Source organism: Macaca thibetana, chromosome 1 (genome assembly GCF_024542745.1).
Source record: "Macaca thibetana thibetana isolate TM-01 chromosome 1, ASM2454274v1, whole genome shotgun sequence".
NCBI lineage: Eukaryota > Metazoa > Chordata > Mammalia > Primates > Cercopithecidae > Macaca > Macaca thibetana.
In genome coordinates this window covers 85,281,692-85,307,296 of record NC_065578.1, presented here as the reverse complement: position 1 = coordinate 85,307,296, position 25,605 = coordinate 85,281,692, and the positions used below count along the sequence as shown (strand labels likewise).

General features: G+C 34.3%; 1 protein-coding gene across 4 annotated transcripts in view; it reads left to right on the top strand.

Moving 5' to 3' along the window:
• Positions 1 to 25,605, top strand: part of COL24A1 (collagen type XXIV alpha 1 chain) — a 392,042-nt gene that overhangs the window by 85,641 nt on the left and 280,796 nt on the right. For all 4 annotated transcript variants that reach the window (XR_007721823.1, XM_050772561.1, XM_050772480.1 and 1 more), the window contains exons 10-13: positions 6,090 to 6,143; positions 7,297 to 7,341; positions 15,100 to 15,153; positions 18,416 to 18,460. Coding sequence is in view for 3 of the 4 variants with exons in the window: in XM_050772561.1 (XP_050628518.1) it covers positions 6,090 to 6,143; positions 7,297 to 7,341; positions 15,100 to 15,153; positions 18,416 to 18,460 (198 nt within the window). In the remaining variant the exon portion in view is untranslated. The remainder of the gene's footprint in view (positions 1 to 6,089; positions 6,144 to 7,296; positions 7,342 to 15,099; positions 15,154 to 18,415; positions 18,461 to 25,605) is intronic.

Below are 25,605 nucleotides of genomic sequence, written 5' to 3'. Positions count from 1 at the left end.
GAAACATTCCCCATAAAAACTGGCAAAAGACAGGGGTGCCCTGTCTCACCACTGCTATTCAACATAGTGTTGGAAGTTCTGGCCAGGGCAATCAGGCAAGAGAAAGAAATAAAGGGTATTTAATTAGGAAAAGAAGAAGTCAAATTGTCCCTGTTTGCAGATGACATGATTGTATATTTAGAAAACTCCATCGTCTCAGCCCAAAATCTCCTTAAGCTGATAAGCAACTTCAGCAAAGTCTCAGGATACAAAATCAATGTGCAAAAATCACAAGCATTCTTATACATCAATAACAGTCAGAGAGCCAAATCATGAATGAAATCATGAATGAACTCCCGTTCACAATAGCTTGAAAGAGAATAAAATACCTAGGAATCCAACTTACAAGGGATGTGAAGGACCTCTTCAAGGAGAACTACAAACCACTGCTCAATGAAATAAAAGAGGAAACAAACAAATGGAAGAATATTCCATGCCCATGGATAGGAAGAATCAATATTGTGAAAATGGCCATACTGCCCAAGGTAATTTATAGATTCAATGCCATCCCCATTAAGCTACCAATGACTTTCTTCACAGAATTGGAAAAAACTACTTTAAAGTTCATATGGAACCAAAAAAGAGCCCGCATCTCCAAGACAATCCTAAGTCAAAAGAACAAAGCTGGAGGCATCACGCTACCTGACTTCAAACTATACTACAAGGCTACAGTAACCAAAACAGCATGGTACTGGTACCAAAGCAGAGATATAGACCAATGGAACAGAACAGAGCCCTCAGAAATAATACCACACATCTACAACCATCTGATCTTTGACAAACCTGACAAAAACAAGAAACGGGGAAAGGATTCCCTATTTAATAAATGGTGCTGGGAAAACTGGCTAGCCGTAAGTAGAAAGCTGAAACTAGATCCCTTCCTTACTCCTTATACAAAAATTAATTCAAGATGGATTAGAGACTTAAATGTTAGACCTAAAACCATAAAAACCCTAGAAGAAAACCTAGGCAATACCATTCAGGACATAAGCATGGACAAGGACTTCATGTCTAAAACACCAAAAGCAATGGCAACAAAAGCCAAAATAGACAAATGAGATCTAATTAAACTAAAGAGCTTTTGCACACCAAAATAAACTACCTTCAGAGTGAACAAGCATCCTACAGAATGGGAGAAAATTTTTGCAATCTACTCATCTGACAAAGGGCTAATATCCAGAACCTACAAAGAACTCAAACAAATTTACAAGAAAAAAACAAACAAACAAACAAACAACCCCATCAAAAAGTGGGCAAAGGATATGACCAGACATTTCTCAAAAGAAGACATTCATACAGCCAACAGACACGTGAAAAAATGCTCATCATCACTGGCCATCAGAGAAATGCAAATCAAAACCACAATGAGATACCATCTCACACCAGTTAGAATGGCGATCATTAAAAAGTCAGGAAACAACAGGTGCTGGAGAGGATGTGGAGAAATGGGAACACTTTTACACTGTTGGTGGGATTGTAAACTAGTTCAACCATTATGGAAAACAGTATGGCGATTCCTCAAGGATCTAGAACTAGATATACCATATGACCCAGCCATCCCATTACTGGGTATATACCCAAAGGATTATAAATTATGCTGCTATAAAGACACATGCACACGTATGTTTATTGCAGCACTATTCACAATAGCAAAGACTTGGAATCAACCCAAATGTCCATCAGTGACAGATTGGATTAAGAAAATGTGGCACATATACACCATGGAATACTATGCAGCCATAAAAAAGGATGAGTTTGAGTCCTTTGTAGGGACTTGGATGCAGCTGGAATCCATCATTCTTAGCAAACTATCACAAGAACAGAAAACCAAACACCGCATGTTCTCACTCATAGGTGGGAACTGAACAATGAGATCACTCGGACTCAGGAAGGGGAACATCACACACCGGGGCCTATCATGGGGAGGGGGGAGGGGGGAGGGATTGCATTGGGAGTTATACCTGATGTAAATGACGAGTTGATGGGTGCAGCACAGCAACATGGCACAAGTATACATATGTAACAAACCTGCACGTTATGCACATGTACCCTACAACTTAAAGTATAATAATAATAAATAAATTAAAAAAAAAAAAAAGAGAACCACAAAAATCCTCTCAACTGGAAAATATACTCAGAAAAGTACAAAACAGACAAGTGGTAGCTAGATTTACTGTGACACATGGCATGTAAGCAGTAATGTGGCAGTAATGTTTTCTCAGAGTGTAAAGCAAACTGCATTTGGCTGCACTGCAGACCTCAAGACACAGAACTACCTGCAAATGACAACCATCACGATGCTGCTATAACAAAATCAGCTCTTATATGACCTCTACATTCTCTTAGCAAATACCTAAGAAACACAAGGGGACAGAATACACATGGGCCCTTCTGTTGGACCATACTAGCTATAGCATACTCAAAAACTTGGCAGAGCTAACAACCCCAGCTATGTGGAGGTCCAAAAAGTTGCTGAATTCCCTGGCAATATTTTAAATGAGTCAAGCTATGACTTAAGTTGTAAAAAACTATCATTTAGAATTTAAATGCTGTTTTAAAATCATTTGAGAATTACCTAAAACAAATGTCTAAGAATTTGAAAAAATGTGAATAATTTATAAAGGGCTTCATATAGTTGGGTTTCTAACATTTAAATAAAAAATGATTGGAAAAATCTTTCAACTTCGAGAATTGTTTTGGTGATATAATTGAATAATAGGGTAAATAAGCCTGTTAATAATTAAAATACTCTTACATTAATATTTTCACTGTACTACAAAATTTAAATGGCCATTATTTAACGTGAATGTTACATGTTAACTATTTTTAATAAAAGTAAATCAAATGCCAAAAAAAAATAATAATAATAAAAATAAAATACTATGGACATTAAGAGGAGCATAGCTGACTTGCTAGAAGACATTTGTCTTGAAAATTTGTAAATATCTTCAAATTGGTCAGCAAACATTTGGAAAGGTAATTATATCATTTATGTGAGCTCTAGTAATAAGAGCTGTCATTTACTTACAGCCCTTATTATTTGCCAAACTATATTACTATTAACTACAACTTCTAGTCATATATTCAGTTTTACATATGTTAATTAACCTAATGCCCAGCAAAAAATACAGTTATTATAGTTACTTCCACTTTTAAATATATTTCTACACATAGTTCTATTTTATCCACAAAATGAGTACTGTTATTCTATTTTACTAATGAAAAAGCAGAAACCATAGTAGCAGTGCTGGAGCAGTGCCGGAATTCTGAATGAAGTCTAACTGACTCAGAACGTGTGTTTTAAGTAAGATTAGGGCAGGCTTCCTAACTTTCTGTTCCTGATTTCTCAAGGGGCTGTTGATACAACTGTATCTCTATTACTCCATCCAATCTGCAGATTTGAGTGAGCCAACTTTTTTTAAAACTCTATCTTTAAATGCAGAGTGAATTAAGTCATGCTGTTTGTTTTGAGTTTCTTTTGAGTTTCTTTGGTTGTCTCAGTGATTCTAGGGTCTGGTTGGCTCAGAATATGTTTATGCCATGTAAAGATTATGCTGAAATCTTACTTGTTTACTTTGTTTACTGCTGTTCTAGTATAGCAGAACTTAGACACTGAGTGGAATTATTTTGTGTCTTTCTCTGCATAGCTAAACTGTGTTAGCTAGATCTCCACATGTTGCTTTAACACCCTCTGTGACAATCCATTTGAAATAGTATTTCACTTATGTTCTATAACAGATTGCCTTTTTATTGAGGTTAGTTAACTTAATTTGACTAGGAAAGGAATGGAAAAGGGATGGTGGTTTTCATTAGCCAGATAGATAGTGACCTACAGAATAAAAACAGCGTTTTACATTTGTCTTACTCCCTTCTGTTGGCATACATCAATATAAGGTTTTGTGAATGTCTAGAATGTGGGCCTGGGTGTTTTGGATTTGGATGGGGCATAAAGGAAGGTGGTTGTAAATATACTACAGCAAATCTCATAATTACAGGACTTTCCTTGGAGTGCTATTGGATGTTTTTGGCACTTCAAACCCACACTAGGGAAATGGGCCTTTGAATGGTGGTCTCTGGAATTAGACTTGCTGATTTAATTCCTGACTTCCTACTTATTAGCTAAGTAACCTTCCATTGGTGACATAAACACCTTATGTCTCATTTTTTCTCATCTCTCATATGGGAATAATGATATCTATCTTATAGGGTTTTTGAGTAGATTGAATAAGATAATACGTCTAAAATACTTGAAGTAGTGCCTGGCATATGATAAATGCTCAATAAATGTTATGGGAATAAAATATTATGTAAATATATGATATCTAATATGAATGGGGAATATTTAATATATAAATATGGCTTCTGAAATTCATAGGATATAATCTCTCTACATATAGACAAGAATTTCTTCTGTAATCCTCACAAGGCCATTGTTTATTCACATTCTCTTTAGTTGTCCATTGTCATAACTTCTGTGTATCTTAGTTTCTTTAAATGTAGAATGAAGAAAAGACTATCTCATATATGTAAAGTGCTTAGCAAATAAAAAGTGCTCAGTAAATGTTAATTTTGGTCAAGGGAAGGGAAGGGGAAATGAGAGATAGAAATGAGAGGGAAAAAAGTGAGAGATGAATTCTGAGAAAAGTAGAGAAAAGAAACTCAACTATTATCCTCTATTTTTCATTTCCTTGGTCTGTTCTTTCTCTAGATTTTCCAAATTTTTAGAAGTTTTAGTGTATCTGTACTTAAAGTGGAGGTAACACTCTTCTATCTACTTCAGAGCAAAAGGACAAAGTGCAATTATCTTTCATTATATCATTTATAAACAAACAGGAAAGGAATTTTAGGTGATAATAAGAAATCTAGACAGCATTGTTGTCATCAGCTCAACACACCTTCTTCTGACATTTCCTTGGGTCAAGAATTATTTGATAGACCTAAACTCTGAATAAACTAATGAGTAAATGAATGAATGAATGATGTATCAATGAAAAAAGAGGTGTTTTTTTAATATATATAAAATAGAAGCTATAATATTTTGTCTCACTTTTTCACCCAGTTCTGTAGCAGTTTTTCTTTCTTATGCCTTTGGGTTTCCATCTATCAGCCTTTCCTGAGCAAACTTTGTTTTAAATCAAGAATACAAAGTTGCACATTCCAAATGAGATTTGTCTAAGTCAGTTTGGGCTGCTATAACAAAAGACCATAGACTGGGTGGCTTACAAACAACAGAAATTTCTCACAATTCTGGAGGCTGAAAGTCTGAGATCAGCATGCCAGCCTGGTTAGGTTCTGGTGAGGGCTATCTTTTGGATTACAGACTGCTGACTTTTTATTCTATTTTCACATGGCCTCTTTATAAGGTCATTTATCCCATTCATGAGGGCTCCAACCTATTTACCTTCCAAAGAGCCACCTCCTAATACTGTTAGGCATTATCAGCAGGGTTAGGATTTTAACATGAATTTTGAGGCACACAAATCTTCAGTCCATAGCACCATTCAAATTTACTAGATCAGACCCATGTCATGATAAAGGTATTTGCCACTTAATATTCATTTACTTAATCAGACTTACTGTAAGGTTAAGTTTACTTTAGGAAAGAAGTAGAGGTTGGTTTTGTGGTTTACTGCCCCTCTTAGTCTTCTGGGGCTCATGCTCAGACTGTTAAGGAGTGTTGTAGGATGATCAAGACAAGAAATAATTCAATCTACTGGTAAAAAAAAAGTTACTGGTAATTAAGAAATATACCAGCTCTTCTTCTAGAATAAATGTCTGTTTTAGCTATGGATTTTTCCATCCTAGATTTATCATTATTAATGGTCAATATATAATTTAGGGCCCTAATCTAATAGCTTTACTTATTTTATTTAGCAATTTTTGCCCATTTTCCTTCACACAGGTGATTTCAGTTACATAAGCCATGTGTAGGACTCAGTATTTTTATGGGGAAAAATTATTTCCAAGCTTGTATATTGTAAATACACCAAATTTGTTTCCTTGGGCCTCCTTTGGCTTTGCTGTACTGTTTATTTTATTTATTATTTCAGGGAATTCCAGGATTTGCTGGTAATATTGGTTCACCCGGTTACCCTGGCAGGCAGGTGCAGTAACTATATTTAGACTTTTTATGTTCCTATTTATTAATACATTGTATTTCTGATTTTGAGAATTAATGTTCAAATAGTTGCTTTTATTAAATAATGAATAAGTCATAGAGAAATAATTTTAAAATCAAGTTGTAGAAACCCATTACAATTTTTCTGCAGAAAGTTTTATTTAAAATGGGAATGGGGCTTTTAAATATGTTTGATGTGATATACAATGGAATCTTCAAAATTAAAATGCCCAAGTGTTAGTAAGTTCTTAAAACAGTGCTGATTGTGATTTTACAATATTGTCACTGAACTAAATGAAGTAATAGTAAGAGTTAAGACTCTCTGTAATAAACATCATTTTTTAATAACATAGTTATAAAAATTTGAGAAACAGTATACCACTGGCAAACACTTTTATCTAACTGAATTCGGTTATTTGTAAACTGTTTTAAAAATTCATTCTAATCATTTTATATGTATTCCCTTATAACTTCTAACTTTCTCTACTTCATGTAGATTAATAACAGAACAAGCTATCTTTCCTAAGTTTTCGTGAATTGATTACTTCTAAAATTTAACTAAATGTATAAAGTTACATTTATATCTTTTATATTCTCAAGAATGAGGGAAATAAATAAGCCAAAATATTTACAAAATTCCATTTTTTAGGACTTTAAAAACACTTAGAGGTATTCTGTATTACACTCTTACTCTCAAGTGAGAATATATGTTATATAAAAATATAAAACATGAATATGTAAACATATGGACATTGATCTAAAGTTTAAAATATATTTATCTTTTTAAAAATTTATGGTAATATCTTTTAGAATAAGTTAATTAGAAATATTTTAAAACAACACAGATAATCTTCCAATGAGAAATAATGTAATGAAAAAATTTTTAAAAATCTGACAATGTGTTAAGGTACTTTATTTATATATCCAAAATATTATTTGTGTATAGATTATTTCCGATGGCTCTTTTGGTTCAGAAATTCTAAAATTCCTCAAACATTTGTAATCTTCATTAGTTATACAGAGTTCGGAATTCTATAGTTTTGAAAATGATACCTCTTTATATGCCCTTTTTATTAATCTATTTATTAACTCTTTAAAAAGTACTATAGTATGATGACGATGTCTTTTGTTTACACCAGGGTTTAGCTGGACCAGAAGGTCATCCAGGTCCTAAAGGTGCACGAGTAAGTAGGCATTTCCATTATTTTGTTAAGCATGCTTGCCTAAAAGTGGAATGAAATATATAAAACACTTACACTCTCTTAGTAGCTTTGAATTTAATTCAGATGTAGCATGAATACACTTGCTTACTACAGTAGTTACTTTCACTTTTATGGTGACAGAAAACAGTCTCACTGTGGTAGGTTTTGCATAATTATTTTATATTTATTTCCATAGCATAATATCTGGCATGTTTAGAATGTGCTCTATAAACATTTGTAGTATTATTTATATATGAATGGATACAGACCTAAGGAAGTCATGATGTAAAAAATATGAAGAGGTAAAGAAATTCATAGTGGTTCAAGGCTGAGATAATTTTATTATACAAAAACTGTCAGGAGTAAAGAAATATCTGCAAAGAATGAAGTAACCTTATTGTATCCAGAACATCCCATTTCACTCCCAAACCATTAAAGGAAATGTTAGCCATTTTTAGTCACTAAGGAAGCAAAATAAACGTTTCTATATTATATTGTATTAGTTACTTTTTGCATCACTATAAATACCTGAGGCTGGGTAATTTATAAAGAAAAGAAGTTTAGTTGGCTCATAGTTCTGCAGGCCATGCAGATAAGGCGGCATTTGCATCTTGTGAGGGCCTTGGGAAACTCAAATAGTCACAGGAGAAGGTGAATGGAGAGCAGGCAACGTCACAAGGTGAGAGTGGGAGTAAGAGAGAGAAAAACGGAAGGTCCCAAATCTTTCAAACACCCAGATCTCGCTTGAGTTGAGAACTCACTTATCACCAAGGGGATGATGCTAAACCATCAATGAGGGATCCACCCCCACGATCCACTCACTTCCCACCAGGCCACACCTCCAACATTAGGAATCACATTTTAACATGAGATTTGGAGGGAACAAACATCCAAATCATACATATGTAGTGTATAAAATAAAAAATATATTTTTAAAATTCTTTATTTTTAATAGCCAGATATTTTCCAAAGTCTACATTTGTGCCTTATATTATCTAAAATACCTTTTGTTTTGTTTTGTTTTTGGTTTGAGATGGAATCTTGCTCTGTCGCCCAGGCTGGAGTGCAATGGCACAGTCTAGGCTCACTGCAACCTCTGCCTCCCGGGTTCAAGCGATTCTCCTGCCTCAGCCTCCCGAGTAGCTGGGATTACAGGCATGCACCACCATACCCAGCTAATTTTTTGTATTTTTAGTAGAGACACGATTTCACCATGTTGACCAGGCTGGTCTCAAACCCCTGACCTTGTGATCTGCCTACCTTGGCCTCACAAAGTGGTGGGATTACAGGCGTGAGCCCCTGCGCCCAGCCTAAAATGCCTTTTAAAAAGAAGTTAAGCATAAGGTATTTAAACAATATGTGCAATATGTCTTACATTTTAAAAAATTATGAAACATTTCCAACTACTTTCATATGTATTTTATTCTTTTATTTTGCCATCGGCCCTGTGACGTAGAACAGGCCTATCATCTCCATTTTACTGATGAGAAAAATAGTAAGCTAAGGAACTTGCTTGATCTGCCAAAGTTCTAGCCAAAGCTGGCTAGAACTGGAACCAATGTCTTTTCACGTTTAGCTCTGACCTCTTTCCACTAGCTCATGTTGTCTTTGTTCTTGCATTAAGTAACCATATAATGAGGAAAAGTCGTGTATTTTTTTTTTTTATTAGAAATTACACTGAAAACACATGTTGACTTGGATTTGGGAAGTAAGAAGAGATTAGTGGCCAAGAACATGGACTGTGGAGTTAAATAGGCTTTTTTTTTTTTTTTGAGACAGAGCCTTGCTCTGTCGCCCAGGCTGGAGTGTAGTGGTGTGATCTCGGCTCACTGCAGCCCCTGCCTCCCAGGTTCAAGTGATTCTTCTACCTCAGACTCCTGAGTAGCTGGGACTACAGGCATCTGCCACTACACTCAGCTAATTTTTGTATTTTTAGTAAAGACGGGGTTTCACCATATTGGCCAGGCTGGTCTGAAACTCCTGACCTTGTGATCTGCCTGCCTCGGCCTCCCAAAGTACTGGGATTACAGGTGTGAGCCACAGAGACCAGCCTCTTAATACTTCTTTTACTAGCTTTGTGACTTTTGATGTTATTCAATCTCTCTCTGCTTCATTTTTGTTATCTCATTATTTGTTAAATGGTCACAATGAAACTTACTTTTCAGGTAGTTGGGAAAAATTAAACAAGATTAGCATTCTTAAGGTATAGGGCATAGTGTATGCATGTATTTACTATATGGATTCTATAATTATTATTTGAATTTGAGAGTTTCTTCTGTTCATGAACTAATAACTCCAAGGAATATATGCGAAATATATTTGGCACTGTACAACTTACTCTTATTGCATTTCGTCATCTTGCTTCAGTGATCCATATAACTGTGTTCTTCTGCGTACCATTTTTGCGTTGTATTATACATCCTTTTGTTTTTTCTTTCTCCCACTTGTATTGAAAATTGTTTTCTCAGTTACAACCCTCTTAAGTTGTACTTTTAGTTAGGTTTTCACACTTTAGTTAGGTTTCACACGTGGGAGTGTGATTGGAATCAGGAGGGAATTTCACATTCATAAAGGTTCTCAAATGTAGATTGAAAAATTATTTTAGATTTAGGGGTATATGTGCAGGTTTGTTACATGGATATATTGTGTAATGCTGAGGTTTGGGCTTTTAGTGATCGTGTTGCCAAAGCAGTGAACATAGTACCCAATATATGGGTTTTTCAACCCTTGCCTTCTTCTGTCCCTCCCTCCTTAGGGAGTCTACAGTGTTTATTTTTCCCATCTTTGTGTCCATGTATACCCAATGTTTAGCTGCCATTTATAAGTGAGAACATGCAGTATATTTTGTTTTCTGTTTCTGTGTTAATTTGCTTAGGATAATGGCCTCCATCTGCATCTATGTTGCTGCGAAGGACATGGTTTTGTTCATTTTTATGGCACTGTAGTATTCCATGGTCTATATGTACCACATTTTCTTCATGCAGTCCACTATTGATGAGCACTTGGGTTGATTTCATGTCTTTTCTATGGTGAATAGTACTGCAATAAACATATGAGTGCAGATGTGTTTTTGGTAGAATGATTTATTTTTCTTTGGGTATATGCCCGGTAATGAGATTGCTGGGTCAAATGGTAATTCTATTTTTAGTTCTTTGAGAAATTTCCAAACTTCTTTCCACAGGGACTGAACTAATTTGCATGACCACCAACAGTGTATAAGCATTCCTTTTTATCTGAAACCTCATCAACATCTGTTATTTTCTGACTTTTTAATAATAGCTATTCTGACTGGTGTGAGATGGTATTCCCCTGTGGTTTTGATTTGCATCTCTCCGATTAGTTATGTTGAGCATTTTTTTTTCATGTTTTTGGGCCACTTGTATGTCTTCTTTTGAGAAGTGTCTATTCATGTACTTTGCCCACTTTTTAATAAAGTTATTTGTTTTTTTCTTGTTGATTTGTTTAAGTTCCTTATAGATTCTGGATATTAGTCCTTTGTCAGATGCATAGTTTGAAGATATTTTCTCCTGTTCTGTAAGTTGTCTATTTACTCTGTTGATGGTTTCTTTTACTCTGCAGAAGATCTTTAGTTTAATTAGGTCGCAATTGCCAATTTCTTTGTTGCATTTGTTGCTTTTGAGGATATAGTCATAAATTCTTTGCCTAGGCCAATGTCTAGAAGGGTATTTCCTAGGTTTTCTTCTAGGATTTTTATAGTTTGAGGTCTTACATGCCTATTAAGTCTTTAATCCATCCTGAGTTAATTTTTATATATTAGTCAGAGGTAGGGGTCCAGTTTCATTCTTCTGCATATGGTTAGCCAGTTTTCCAGCACCATTTATTGAATAGGGTATTCTTTCCCGATTATTTATTTTTGCCGACTTTGTCGAAGATCAGTGAGTTGTAGGGTGCGGCTCTATCAAATGTAGATTTTTAGCATTAACTTCAAATCTGGTTAAAAAGGAAAAAATCGTAGAAATACACTCATAAGATAGATGTTTTTCACTTAATTTGTGTCCTGTTACTGGTAAATTCTAAATGTTATGCATTGTACATGAATATTTTCATGAATCATGATAAATTAGCTTTTCATTGGCAGTTATTTGATGATATTTTTTGGTATTAGCAGAAATATTTTGTCAAATGTAAACATTTAAAACACATCATAATTTTTAAACCCTTCTTTGGCATTTCTTTATGTAATAATGTGCTAGCTGCCCCCAAAAGTAAAAATATATTGAACCTCTCCCGACCCTCTAGTGGTCCTGCTGGTGACACAGAATTACTTCTAACCAGATCTACCACCTTCAAACCAAAAAGCAAAAATGTGTGTTATTCTTTTTAATGTTCTTTGTTTCATTACACAGTAAACTCTAGTTTAATGGTGGTATTTTGAGAATGACCTCAACTCTGTGTGGTTTCTTTGTTTGGTACTACTGACATCTTATTTCTGTTAGAATCAGTGTAATGACGATCAAGAAAACTCTATGAAACTCCTAAGCAATTACTTATAACATTATTGTATTTAAAATATCTAATTGTAAAATGTTCCCTTTACACTCTGTACAGCCTATGTTGGAGTTCTGACTTCAGTTCTTGAGTTACCAATTGATTATTTAGTTCACTGATAAGTATACACCAGTTAGAGTGTCTTCTTTTTATTTGTAACCAAAACTCCTGCTGGATATATTAAAACAAAAGTTTGCTGACTTTACACTTGAAGTCATCAACAGATGATTCTGAAAATGTACACAGCTTGTCATCATAATCCTAAATGCTCTAGTATCAGAAATACTTTCGTATGGTTCACTTTAAAAGAAACATTTCCCATTCTCCAGCTGCTTGACTTTCGAGTAAGAAAATTATAGATGTTTTGCTTTATTAAAGTTATGTATAAGGGAACACATTCTCTCTCTCTTTTCTTTCAGTTTTTGCTTGTTCATACAATCTGTGGAATATAAGGCAATTTTAGGCACCTTTGACAAGGAAAAACACCTAAAAAAGTTTTCAAGATGGATGATTGCAACTTTTTTAATGACAATACTTAACTAAACTCTAAGGAACTAAAATCTTCCAAAAGTTTTATTCCAGGCAACTTAGATATGATTCTTGAGACATTTATCGCTTTCTTTTTAAAATGAAAAAGATAAAATATGCGTAACATAAAAAGTTCTATTTATAAACCCTCTTTAATTATATAGTCAGTGGCCTTAAGTACATCCACATTGTTGTACAACCATTGCCACCATCCATCTTAAAAACTTTTTCATCTTCCCAAACTGAAACTCTATACCCAATAAACGATGCCCCATTCTCCACTCCCAGTTCCTGGCAACCACCATTCTGCTTTCTGTCTCTATGAATTTGACTACCCTAAGTACATCATGTAAGTGGAATCGTACACTATCTGTCCTTTTGTGAGTGGCTTACTGCACTTAGCGTAGTTGTCTTTAAGGTCCATCCATGTTGTGGCAGTTTTCAGAATCCATTTTTAAGGCTGAATAATATTCCATTTTATGTATATACAACATTTTGTTTATTCATCTATTAATGAACATTTGGGTTGCTTCCACCTTTTGATAATTGTGAATAATGCTGGAATGGGTATAGAAATGACATTTACTTTTTAATGCTTGAATTCTTCAGTATTTGTTATTATGAAAGTATTTACTCTGAAAAATCATCCATTCTGTGATTCAAAATAAGAAGGCTTTATTTAAATCTTAGTGAAAATGACCTACTGTATCTCTACTTCAATTTCTTTTATACTTTGGCTTTTCTCTGCATCCATATAACTACTCTTCTCTCACACCCCTATTTCACCCTCTGTCTGATCAGTGAGAATTTTTCCTATTATTTTCTCCTCAGAGCTTTAGTCTGTCTTTAAGACTTCAAACATATCTGTCCTTCAGATTTTTTTCTCTATGAGCTTTTTCTATGAACCCTACATCTCGCAACTCCCTGCCATGATAATTACATTTGAATACCTCATTATAACCACAAAATCCAAATAACTAACAAAACTCATCCTCTTTATACCAAACTCAGCTTTTCTATTTGTTTTCCATATTTCTATCAGTGGTTATCATTTGCCTGTCAAGCCAACTGTAAACTTTAGAGTCATCTTTTCTCTTGATTCTTATAGATAGATAAAGACCTGTGTGACCCGCTGTAATCAAAGTGAGTTTATAAAGTGAAAATTTGATTATATCAAAACTATGTCTGAGTTTTTTAATGACTCATGGTGTACATTGCAGACTTTCCATCATAACAAAAAAGACTCTTTATGATATGACCCCCTGCCACCCTTTCCAAACTCACCTCTTGCCCACCAATCACACAGACTATTTGCAATTCTTTGTAAAAGCTATGTCATTTCATTCTGATTGATTGACTGATGGCACATTGTTAGCCCTGCCTTTTCTTTTCTTCAGGACTTAGTTCAAATGTTGCTTCCTCAGTAAAGCAAAGCACCATTAATCTTCTCTCTAGGCAAAGTTGGTCATTCTGCTTCCAAAGTTCCCATTGTTTATTTGTCATATCACCTATTACATAATCATGTAACAATTATCATATGATATTACAATCATTTATTTGTATGACCCTCTTTCCTAATAAACTATGTACTTGTTGAGGGCACTGATTTTCACATGCATCTTTATAAACGCAGTACCTGACACAAAATGGCTACTAAAATAATGTTTGTTGAACCAATAATCTGGACCCATAATCCTTCAAATTTAGACCACTTAAAGAGCTTCTAATAGGTTTGCCTATATTCAGTGTTTCCTGTCATGGCTGTATGCTGTATCCTATCAACAGATTAATATTTTAGAAATACAACATAACATCAGTGCACTACCATACTCCCTAAAATCAGTAGCTTCCATTTGTCTAATATATAAAGTCTAAAATTTTTATTTTAAAATTTAAGACTCTCCTTAATCTAGCACCCAAACTACCATACACTTCATCTGTAAAATTGATGAAACGCATTATTTCCCATAAGTGAGATATAACTAAGTTATGTTAGAATAAAGTGCCTTGCATTGTTATTTATATGTATCTCTTGTTTCTCAGACCAGATTGGAATCTTTATTAAGGCAGGATGGGTCTTACACATAAAACTAACATATAAAACCATCTTACATACAAAGCATGTTATATATAAAATGTGATCAATTACCATTTACAAACACTCTCCAATTGTTACCATTAACAAAGACTTCCTATTTTGTCTTTATTTACTCTAATTGCTCTTCTAGAATTCTTTCTCCAGTCTCTGCTTATTAAGATTTTACCCACTCTGTAGACCTATCTCAAGTGACAGTCTCCTTTGAAGCTTTCTTTGATTGCCTTTACCTCCTGCCACATTTAAATGTATCTCTTCCTCCACTGTACTTCTTATATTATTTTGATACCTCCATTCTGTCTTAAATTTTAGCTAATTATATACATATATTTTCTGCCCACTATAAAATTTAGTGAAGGAAATTATTTAGGGTCATTTTTATTAGCCACCATTTCTTAAATTATATTTTATATTTTGTGTATTTTTTAATGGGAAGATTGATCTGTAACTTCTGGAAGAAAAGCAATTAGGTGAGGGGAAGTTATTCACACTTGTAAGTCTTATAATTTCATGCTACTACAAATAAAATTTTAAGTACTTCTTTTTAGAATCATTTGTGGGGAGAATATTCAAATGAAATAATATACAGATTATTTTCTTGTTTTAAGGGTTTTATTGGCTCTCCTGGAGAAGCAGGACAACTGGGACCTGAAGGAGAAAGGGTAAGTCCATTCTCTTCAAATAGTATTTCTGAAATGATATACTTATGATAATGTACAACAGGAGTCATAAAATCAGATGTCAGGGAAGAAATCTTACTGAGTTACCAAGCCAGGTTTAAGAAAAATCACCTGCCAGAAATGTAATTTGATTTTTGAAAATCTTACTGAATTTTGTTAAAAGAAAGTAACATAGCATGATAGAAATATAATTATACTTTAAATTTAAATTTTTGAAAATACACGCCAAAATACTAAATAAAATATCTATGAAATTTTTATTTTGTAATTCATTATCTTTGAGTATAAATTCTTGACAAGTCTTGATTTTGAGAGCAATATGTGGTAGAATTTAGCCTCAGAAGATATATTTTTGTTTAATTTAATAATGGGAGATAGCTGTTAATAAATATTGGTACTTATAAGTAAAGACAGAACCTTTGCAAAATGGTTTGTTATACTAAAAAGGTTAATGAAGTTATTTATAGGAGTTATGGCATTGCAGCTTCATCATATCTAGTTTTCAGTGCTATATGCAATCTATATGGAGTAATTTCTCTTTGTATTCCTTCATTTACATTGCCAGTATTAATTGAAAACAGTAGAATTGAACAATATTAGTAATATTGTCGTAGAATTTGAAATTTGAGAGTCATATTCAGAATTCAGTCTTCACTGCTATCATTATAAGAGTGCAGTTCAGGCCAAAATGTTCATTTCTGGAAAGTGATTTTTGCAAATGAAAGTGAACCACATTCTTTGCTAAATGAATTTTTCAAATAAATAGTTTTTAGTGAGGGAGTTAAGCTATATTTTCTTGTAATTACTTGTGAATGCCCCTGCAGAGAAGAAATAATCAAAGAGTTTAAATGTGCTGTAATGACAATCAAAATGTCTAGCCATCTTTGGTGAGATGAGGTAAAGATGTTTCCCTGGTGAACACAGCAAGTCGTTTTGTTCAGTAGCAAAAAATATCTTCAGCATAACTCCACAACTAAGCCACCTAACCTTTGTATACTACAGCAGACTAGCAGAGGATGTATCTCATTGATCATGCAAAGAATTGATCTGCTGCTTCTTGACCCAATGATTCTGGTTTACATTGTTAATTACTCTGCTTTTCATGACAATCCTTTTCTGATCCTTTGACGTGAACTTATTTCTCATAAGTTATTTAACAAACCAAAATTATGTGTCCTTGTAAAATGTTGTCATCTTGGATTTAGTGATCTTAAGCCCAGTGTTGACACTGGCTATCAATTGGCACATTGTTGTAATCACATTCACTAATTTTTACCAGTCTATATGAAAATATCAAGACCTGGCCGGGCATGATGGCTCACACCTGTAATCCCAGCACTTTGGGAGGCCGAGGCAGGTGGATCATGAGTTCAGGAGATCAAGACCATCCTGGCTAACATGGTGAAACCCCGTCTCTACTAAAAATACAAAAAAATTAGCTGGGCGTGGTGGCGGGCGCCTGTAGTCCCAGCTACTCGGGAGGCTGAGGCAGGAGAATGGCATGAACCCAGGAGGTGGAGCTTGCAGTGAGCCGAGATCACACCACTGCACTCCAGCCTGGGCAACAGAGCAAGACTTTGTCAAAAAATAAAAATAAGAAAAAAAGAAAGAAAATATCCAGACCTGTCTCAACATATAAATACACAAGACCAGTTTGTGATATTGGGCCCATCATGGGTACTGTGTCCTAGTATTATTTGGCTATGTCAAAATTCTCATTAAAACTATGAATGATGTGGCTTAAAGGGTGTTATGTATAAAACATTTAAGTAAAGAAAGCAGAAGAGAATAAGATACAATAGTGCTAAGTATTCCTGAAAACAAATGGAAAGAAAAAGTCATTTCTGGGAGTCAATACTGTACATTACGTGCATATTGTGTCTATACACATACACACACATATGAAACATGTACACATATATATGTGTATATAAATGAAAAATGCTTGTATAATTCTGTCTGTATTATTTGACTTCTTGATGAGATTTAGGGAGGCTACTGAAAATTTAGGAAATAATTATTCTATTATTTTTTAAAAGGTTGGTTGTATTATGTAAATATATATAAAGTCTTAATGAAATGAGTCCTCTTGCTCACCTGTGAACTCTTTTTTGATGATCAAATACATGAGTATTTTTTAAACACTGTTGACTTGAAAGTGAATGGATTACTTCAGCCAATGATGTCTTCTAACTTACCTGTATGTGCTATTAATCTCAAGCTACATGGTTGTGACAGACTGCTTAGTCTGCAAGTCTCAAAGTGATGATATCAAGTAAGATGCTTTAAACTGCAAATAACAGAAAACCACAATTCAAAATGGCTTAAACATAAGGATATTTTTAATGATGATGATGATAATAGCAAATGATTTACCGAATGGTTTTATATATGTGCATGTATATAAAAACAATTTAATAAATGGTTTTATATACATGAATTAACTTCTTTATTTATATATGTATATATATGAAATTTTTAATAAACTTATATATATATGTGTATGTATATATACACGAATTGACTTCTTTATATATAAAACCATGTATTGAATGGTAGGTATTGTTATTCTTCTCATCATAGATGAAGAAAATGAGGCACACACAGAGGAAGTATCTTGTCTTAGGCTATATACAGGCAGTAAGAGCAGAGCCAGGATTTAGACAAGGTTTTGTCAGCTCTAAAGCCTGAGTACTTAAGTACTGTACCCTACTGCTTCTTACATGACCAGAAATCCATAGGTTAGGTGGGCTGTAGATTCATCTCTCTGCTTTACCTTTTCTAATGTTGTCTTTACCCTAAGGCTTATTTCCCATGTGACTGCAAGATTGCCAGTGCACCGGTTAAATGTGTCTTTGTTTATATCCAGATAGAGAGGGGAAGACAGAGAGGAGGGCATTTTCCCTTAGATATGAAAATAAGACCTTCGTGTTCATCTGGTTATGCCAACTTTGGTAATATGCCTATCTCTGGACAAATAACTATCACCAGGGACACGCCAAGATCCCATTTGGAAGTACAGATGGGATGGATTCCTGAATAAAAGCGGAATTTTGTTTTGAAGAAAAAAGGGGCTGCCTCAGTTAAATTAATATATTGAGGCTTTTCTGAATATCACATCAGTTTATAGAACAATTTGTTTTTGTCTTTTGCATACTTTATTACTTTATATTGGGAGAAAAAGATCTATAGTACCTAATTAATTCATTCAACAAATATTTCCTTTTTCTTTTCTATATTCTAGGGCATTCCTGGGATCCGTGGAAAGAAGGGTTTTAAGGGGAGACAGGTATCTTCATTTGTGTTTTTGAGGTTTATGTTAGAGCATTATAACCTGGTTATGTGTTCTCATCTATGAAAATATGAAGACACTTTTTACTGTTTGTTGTTTATAATCGTTCCATTTTAATTTTTGCCTCTTGAATAGTGTATCAAATAATACCTGAGAATATAAAGGAAAATCTAGATTAAAAAGTAACTCAACTTTGAACACTTCTAACCCTTTCACCATACCAGTGGGAAAACACTTACCTCTATGGTAAGGAGCTAAAATGCCACAGAAAATACGTGAACAACTTAAAACACAAATGGTAGTACTATTCAACCAATTCTACATGACCAGATGTTGTAGAGGTTCAACCTCATATTCTAGAGATTTTTAAAATGCGTGCTTCAGCTGTTAATTCAGAGATTAGTTTTCTACAACTTCTTGTATTTTCAGGTTAAAAAATCCAGGAAAGTGAATTTTACTAGGTAATATAATAATTTCAGAGATGGCAGGAAATTGTGACATCATCCAGTACCCCATTGCTTAACAAATGAGAAAAATGTGGTCCAGAAAGGCATCCTGAGGTTCTCCTTGTTAATCTACTATAGTCCATGAAGATAAAAAGTGAGATTTTTCATAACAGCTTTTCTAAAATTTTGTGTGCTTGAATAAAATCTTAATGATAATACTAAAGGAATGCAGCTCTCACCAGAATGTTCAAATCATTTTGAAACATTTATCCTTCAAGCTTTGTAATACTCCTTGAAGGTAAAATAGAGTAAGTATTAATGTCACCATAATATAGGTGAGGAAAATAAAGCTTAGAGATGTTAAAAGGCTTGCTTAGCCGGGCGCGGTGGCTCAAGCCTGTAATCCCAGCACTTTGGGAGGCCGAGACGGGTGGATCACGAGGTCAGGAGATCGAGACCATCCTGGCTAACACGGTGAAACCCCGTCTCTACTAAAAAATACAAAAAACTAGCCGGGCGAGGTGGCGGGCGCCTGTAGTCCCAGCTACTCGGGAGGCTGAGGCAGGAGAATGGCGGGAACCCGGGAGGCGGAGCTTGCAGTGAGCTGAGATCCGGCCACAGCACTCCAGCCTGGGCGACAGAGCGAGACTCCGTCTCAAAAAAAAAAAAAAAAAAAAAAGGCTTGCTTAGATCAGATAGTTGAAAGTGGTAAAATCAGTAATTGAGCAAAGCTCCACAGAATCTAAATCCAGAATCCTTTTCCTTACTGCTTAGATATTTCTGCTTTGTCTTCTACTCACACTGCTTAGAAGACGCATGAATTGTTTTTTCATGACGTCTGGCCAAATTGAGATACAGTTATTTTAAAGTTTAAAGATTTTAATATATTAAGATAAACTTACCAAACTGTCAAGAAATACAAAATAAGCCAAACGTTTTGTTTCCCTGCAATTACATTGAACTTAAAAGCTAATCTTATAATGGTTATAACAGTAGAAACTGCCATCACTACTGCTATTATCACCATTTTTAAGTTCTCAAGCACCGTAATAAGTATTTTGTATGCCATCTCATTTAACTATGCTCTGTTATACTTGAATACATTGGTGTGTTATTATTATTATTATTATTATTTTATTTTTACATTTTAGCTCTCATACACATATCCCAACAGAAAATGCCTTTCTATTTATTGGGCATCCAATTTCTAATCTAAAATTCTAAAGATTGACAATAGGTGGTTTGTTTTCTTTAGTCTTGTTTACTCCATTCTGTATCTTCAAATTTTCACCCTTCTCCTATCAATGTATGCTATTAATAAAAGAACCAAGAAAATCATTTGCCGTAATATATAAATTACTTCCAATGCTTAAAATGCTGCCTTACCCTTTGGCAATTATTTTAAGTATATTGAGTGTGAAGGCAGGGCGCGGTGGCTCACGCCTGTAATCTTTGCACTTTGGGAGGCTGAGGTGGGCGGATCAGTTGAGATCAGGTGTTCAAGACCAGCCTGGCCAACATGGCAAAACCCCATCTCTACTAAAAATACAAAAATTAGCTGGGTGTAGTGGCGGGTGCCTGTGATGCCAGCTACTCAGGAGGCTGTGGCGGGAGAATCACTTGAACCCAGGAGGCAGAGGTTGCAGTGAGCTGAGATCGTGCCACTGCACTCCAGCCTGGGCGACAGAGTAAGACTCCATCTCAAAATAAATAAACAAATAAATAAATATTAAAAATAACATAGAGTCTTAAGACAAAATAACTAACCTGCAATGGTGGAATTTTAGACATTGATGAGCAAATTGAATATTTTCTCAAAGCCTTTATATGTATCACTTAGACAACCACCAATTATTTCTTTTTTTTTTTTTTCCACCAATTATTTCATTTGCTAATATTGCTGATCTCATGTAGACATCAACTTGATTTTAGCTTTGGCAATGTATAGGTAATTGCTAGTTTCCTACTATAATGAATTATGAAATTATCCAGAGACCTTTATAGACAACTTCTGGTTTTGTAATCCATAGGGAATTATAAAATTATCCAACCGGAGCCTATTGAATTGAAAAAGGGAGTTTAAGAAAACAGTGGAAAAGTAGTGAATGAAATGATTATGGGGCTCTTGTTTGATTGCACTCTTCTTTTTATTATAAAATTTGCAAAGCTTTATTGCTTTTAAAATATATGCATATGTAATAGATTTAGATCTTTTGAAAAATTGTATTTGAAAAACATATATTCATTTTTTCTGACTAATGTTTATTTTAAAGTCTGTCTAGTATGGTAATATATTATGTGTGCTATATGTACTTTTTTTTTTTATCATTTTTACCACAAAATGATTTGTCTATATTTATAAGGAAAATATGAATACTTAGAATAAAATACAGTTACAGCCACATGTCAACTTATGGCAAGGCTCACCTCAGAGACTGTCCCAGAATATTTATCCTATGTATAAATGCCCCCCTTATTCTTTCTGTTTATTATAAATAAAATCATCTTCAAAAGATATTATGCACCATAGGATTCTTGTATTTCAATTCAGATGATTAAAATTCCATGAGAAACATGGTCATTTATTACTGTTTTAATAACAGTAAAAGGAAAAGATCTTTTGATAATCTGTCCACTCTCCTTGATGTAGAAAATAGTAGGTGTGTAGAAGATGAATATGGTCATGTTCTCCTGGTAATTTGTTAAATTATGTTTACTATTAATTGTGAAATACAGAACAGAACTAAAAGATTCCAGGCTACTATGAAGTAGATGGATGACACCTATACCTTTGAGAGAATGTGATAGAAACCTGGAAATGCTGAAATCTGAACGTATCAGCATCTGAGAAACTTTTGGCTTTGCATGAGTCAAAAACCGTTTTAATTTTCTGCTGGTTTGAGAGCTATTTAGAAGTTTGGGCCGGGCACGGTGGTTCATGCCTCTAATCCCAGCGCTCTGGGAGGCCGAGGTGGGTGGATCATGAGATCAACAAATCGAGACCATCTTGGCCAACATGGTGAAACCCCGTCTCTACTAAAAATACAAAAATTAGATGGGCGTAGTGGCGCATGCCTGTAGTCCCAGCTATTCAGGAGGCTCAGGCAGAAGAATTGCTTGAACCCAGGAGGCGGAGGTTGCAGTGAGCCAAGATTGCGCCACTGCACTCCAGCCTGGCAACAGAGTGAGACTCCGTCTCAAAAAAAAAAAAAAAAAAAAAAAAAAGGAAGGAGAAGTTTGGATTGATGTTTCATTGTAGTACTGCTGTGTAGATACGATATCATTTCATTTACTATCATTAGGTAGAATCGTATTAGAAGATGTACTGTATCACAACTATTACCCTTAAGTTTTTAAATTCATATTTCTGGTTTTTTCTAACTTTTTTATTTTTAATTTTTGTGGGTACATAGAAGGTGTGTGTAATTATGAGTTTCATGATATGTTTTGATTTCTGGGTTTTAAATGAGCTGGTTTCCTTAAATTTTAGGTAGAGTGATACAGTTAGTCTTATGAGCATGGAGTATGATTCAGTTTTAAAGAGTTACAACATATGATTTATAGAACAATAGTAGCTATTTTTAGAGAAATCTATGAAGTTTTATTAGCATTTTATACTTAGATTTTTTAAGACTCTGAATGTAAGCCCAGAAATTAGTAAATTACTTCACTTTCTGTTTTATGTATTACATGAAACAGTCTGACAGTCAATACGGTGAAAGCAATAGCCATAAAAATCTTCAAAATCTCAGTTCAGGTCTTTCTACCTATGGTCAGGATAAGTTTCTTTGGACTACTGAATTGGATTCTCAGCTGTGTAGTAAAGCTTCATGTTTCATATGGAATCGTTTGCAAAAATAGTAATCATATTATATATACATATAGCATGGAAATGAAGTAAAAGTCTTGTCTAAAATTGTCCAACCAGTTAGTAACGTTACTAATTTTACATTTGGGAAGATGTTGCTATAAATCACGTGCTCATACTGCTAGCCAAATGATCACTTATTTCTCTGAGTAAACACAAAGCATGGAATTAAGTTGTCGTGAATGAGCTTAGTAGTGTCTGTGTTTTTCTTTTAATGAACTTATAGATTTACAAATAAGAGCTATCTTCTCTTAGATAGTATAAATATTTTATGAATGCAATTGAAATGGACACATTTTATAATAGCATATTATTTTGGTTATTCAAGAGGTAATTATTTTTTAAAAAGAGAAAAGTATTTATTATTTAGCCTCATAATGGTATGTTTAAATTTAACATTTGTGTTTATTTCCACTTAAATCTTATTTCCCAGAAAGTTCTTTTTTCCCAAAATGAAATGTTATGTTTATTAGATTTAATTGATATTTGTAACACACTTCTTTCTTCAGTAAGGACCATTAGTTTGAAGTGGGAAAACTGTTTTTGTTAGGCATTTGGTATATTTTAGAACCAAAGATTATTTAAAAATAGTTATATTAACAAATTCACTTGTTCCTTGGTTTTATATTGTTGGCATTTGAAATGTTTTTTTATTCCTTGTATTTTAAGCCGTTTTTGATTTCAGGATTTTAGCATAAGTACTTGCTAATCACAACAATTATTTTTAAAGACCTCCTGTAATCAGTTATTATTAGTCAATGTATGTCCTCATGCTTTTGGATAGTGATGTGTAGTTCCGACCTCTTCCTCTCCTTCCCTCCTGCACTCCCTACATGTCACAATTGGATCAAAACCCTTAATGTTAATTAATATTAGAGAATACCCTGAGGCTGTCTGTGCCTTCAATAAAACTAACCGTTGAAGATAGAGAAGCCCAAGAGTCTATAATTGTCTCATCCTTTTGCTCTCTATCTGTGGATATTTGAGTTCAACTCAAGTTCATTCTCCGAAGATTTCAGGAAAAGACAAGATAGTAGTCAATCTTAATTGATCAGGAGCCTTTCAACACCATAGAACTACTACTGTTTTGTTTTACATGCTTTAATGTCTTTATTTGAGAATCTTCTTGGAACATATCTGATGTGAGCCAGATTCTTTAAAAGCCTAAGTACACTGATGCATAACAGAAGAGAAGAATCCTGTTCAAAAAATAAAAATAAAAATAAATAGGGGAGGCAGGGAGAGAGGATTTGTTATGTATTTGATAACTTTAGATTTCTTATACCTCACTCCAAGTAGCTTCCTTTTTAGTGTAAAGTTTCCAAAGTTTATTTTGTAGTGCTACAATCAGGAAATTCTATAGTTGCTTTTAAAAAAGGCATTTACAGAGCTCTCAGCTTGATTTAATCAGTAGTCTCTGTCTTGTACCAAGTTAGCCATGCAAATTTATATGGCTCCACAGACCTAAAAAATTTATGCCAGAACTGACTTGCCAGGATTGAAAATAAACATGAAATTGGAGATGGGAGTTACTTTCAACAACACCTAGAAAACTGCTATCAGAATACTGATGTTTTTCAAGGAATTTTTCAGACCCTTAGAAATAGATTATAAATAATCAAATCACATTACATTTAAAGTTTGACAAACAGCAAAACTGTACTTAGTTTTCTTCCTCTGAAGATAAAAATATCACATCCTAGAGTGGTGGGCAAAATAACACCCTTAAGGCACCCAGACTTCCGAGATGTTTACTTTTCTAATTACAGAAAGGAGTGCCTGTGCCTCTTTTCTCGTATGTTTTTCTGTTAGAAGAGTGTATTTGAAGTAAACTGTATTTTGGCTTCTAAATCTAGAGTTAGAATTTCAGAATATAAAATCCTGGTGTTGGACATCTGTTATTAGTTTTTATCTTTAGCCCAAGACAGTCTTAAATACATATTGCATAGTAGCATCTCAGATACATACATTTTGTGGAAAATTTAGAGACTCTTGTTTGTTTTGTTTTAGGAAGAAAATGCAGTTAATTCGATCATAAAGTACAACTCTAGCTAGAACATTATGAAAAAGTTGTTATTAATTGTTAAGGAATTCTGCCTCCTTCAGGAAAAATGTAATTTATGTATTCTACTTTACTGGGCATAGTCTGTAGTAGCTATATTTGGCTAACATACATATATAATAGTATGACGGGATGTATGGAAGATTTCAGGACTTTTAATTAACCCCACCCCAGGGTTGGCATAGACACTAAGAAGAGGGACACCCAATGAACTACATATTATAATTTGGAGGAAGTCCAGGCAGAACATGATTGATTTCATAGGGATGTAACACCAGTGGGTGGGAATATGGAAATTATCTTCAGGGTGGATAACGTAAGGGACAACTCAAAGAGCCTTGTAGGTTATCAAAATCAGAAGTGTGAGTGCACATGTGGCAGTTAGGCCTAGGTTGGGCTCAGGGATGATATTCTCTAGGAGGGCGAATAGCAAGAATAAGGTGGGAGCTTTATTATTGAGGGATAGAACATGATGTATACCACATCTGGTTTTTGGACACAAGAAAAAGGACACAATGTGGTAATCAGTCTTTTAGAACAGGGCCAGAACTTGAATCTGGAAATTGAGGCCCAGGTTAGCATTAAGCCTGCCTTGATGCCAAATCTCCATGAATAGGGCCAGACCTACTCATGTTTCTGCTGAAGTTTAGAATTAGTCTCAATTATGAGGATCCGGTTGACCCTGAGTGTGGATCAAATTGTCCTTGCTGTGAGGAAAAGAAGGGTGAAGAGATCAGATCATCACAGAATACTTCACACTCCAGCC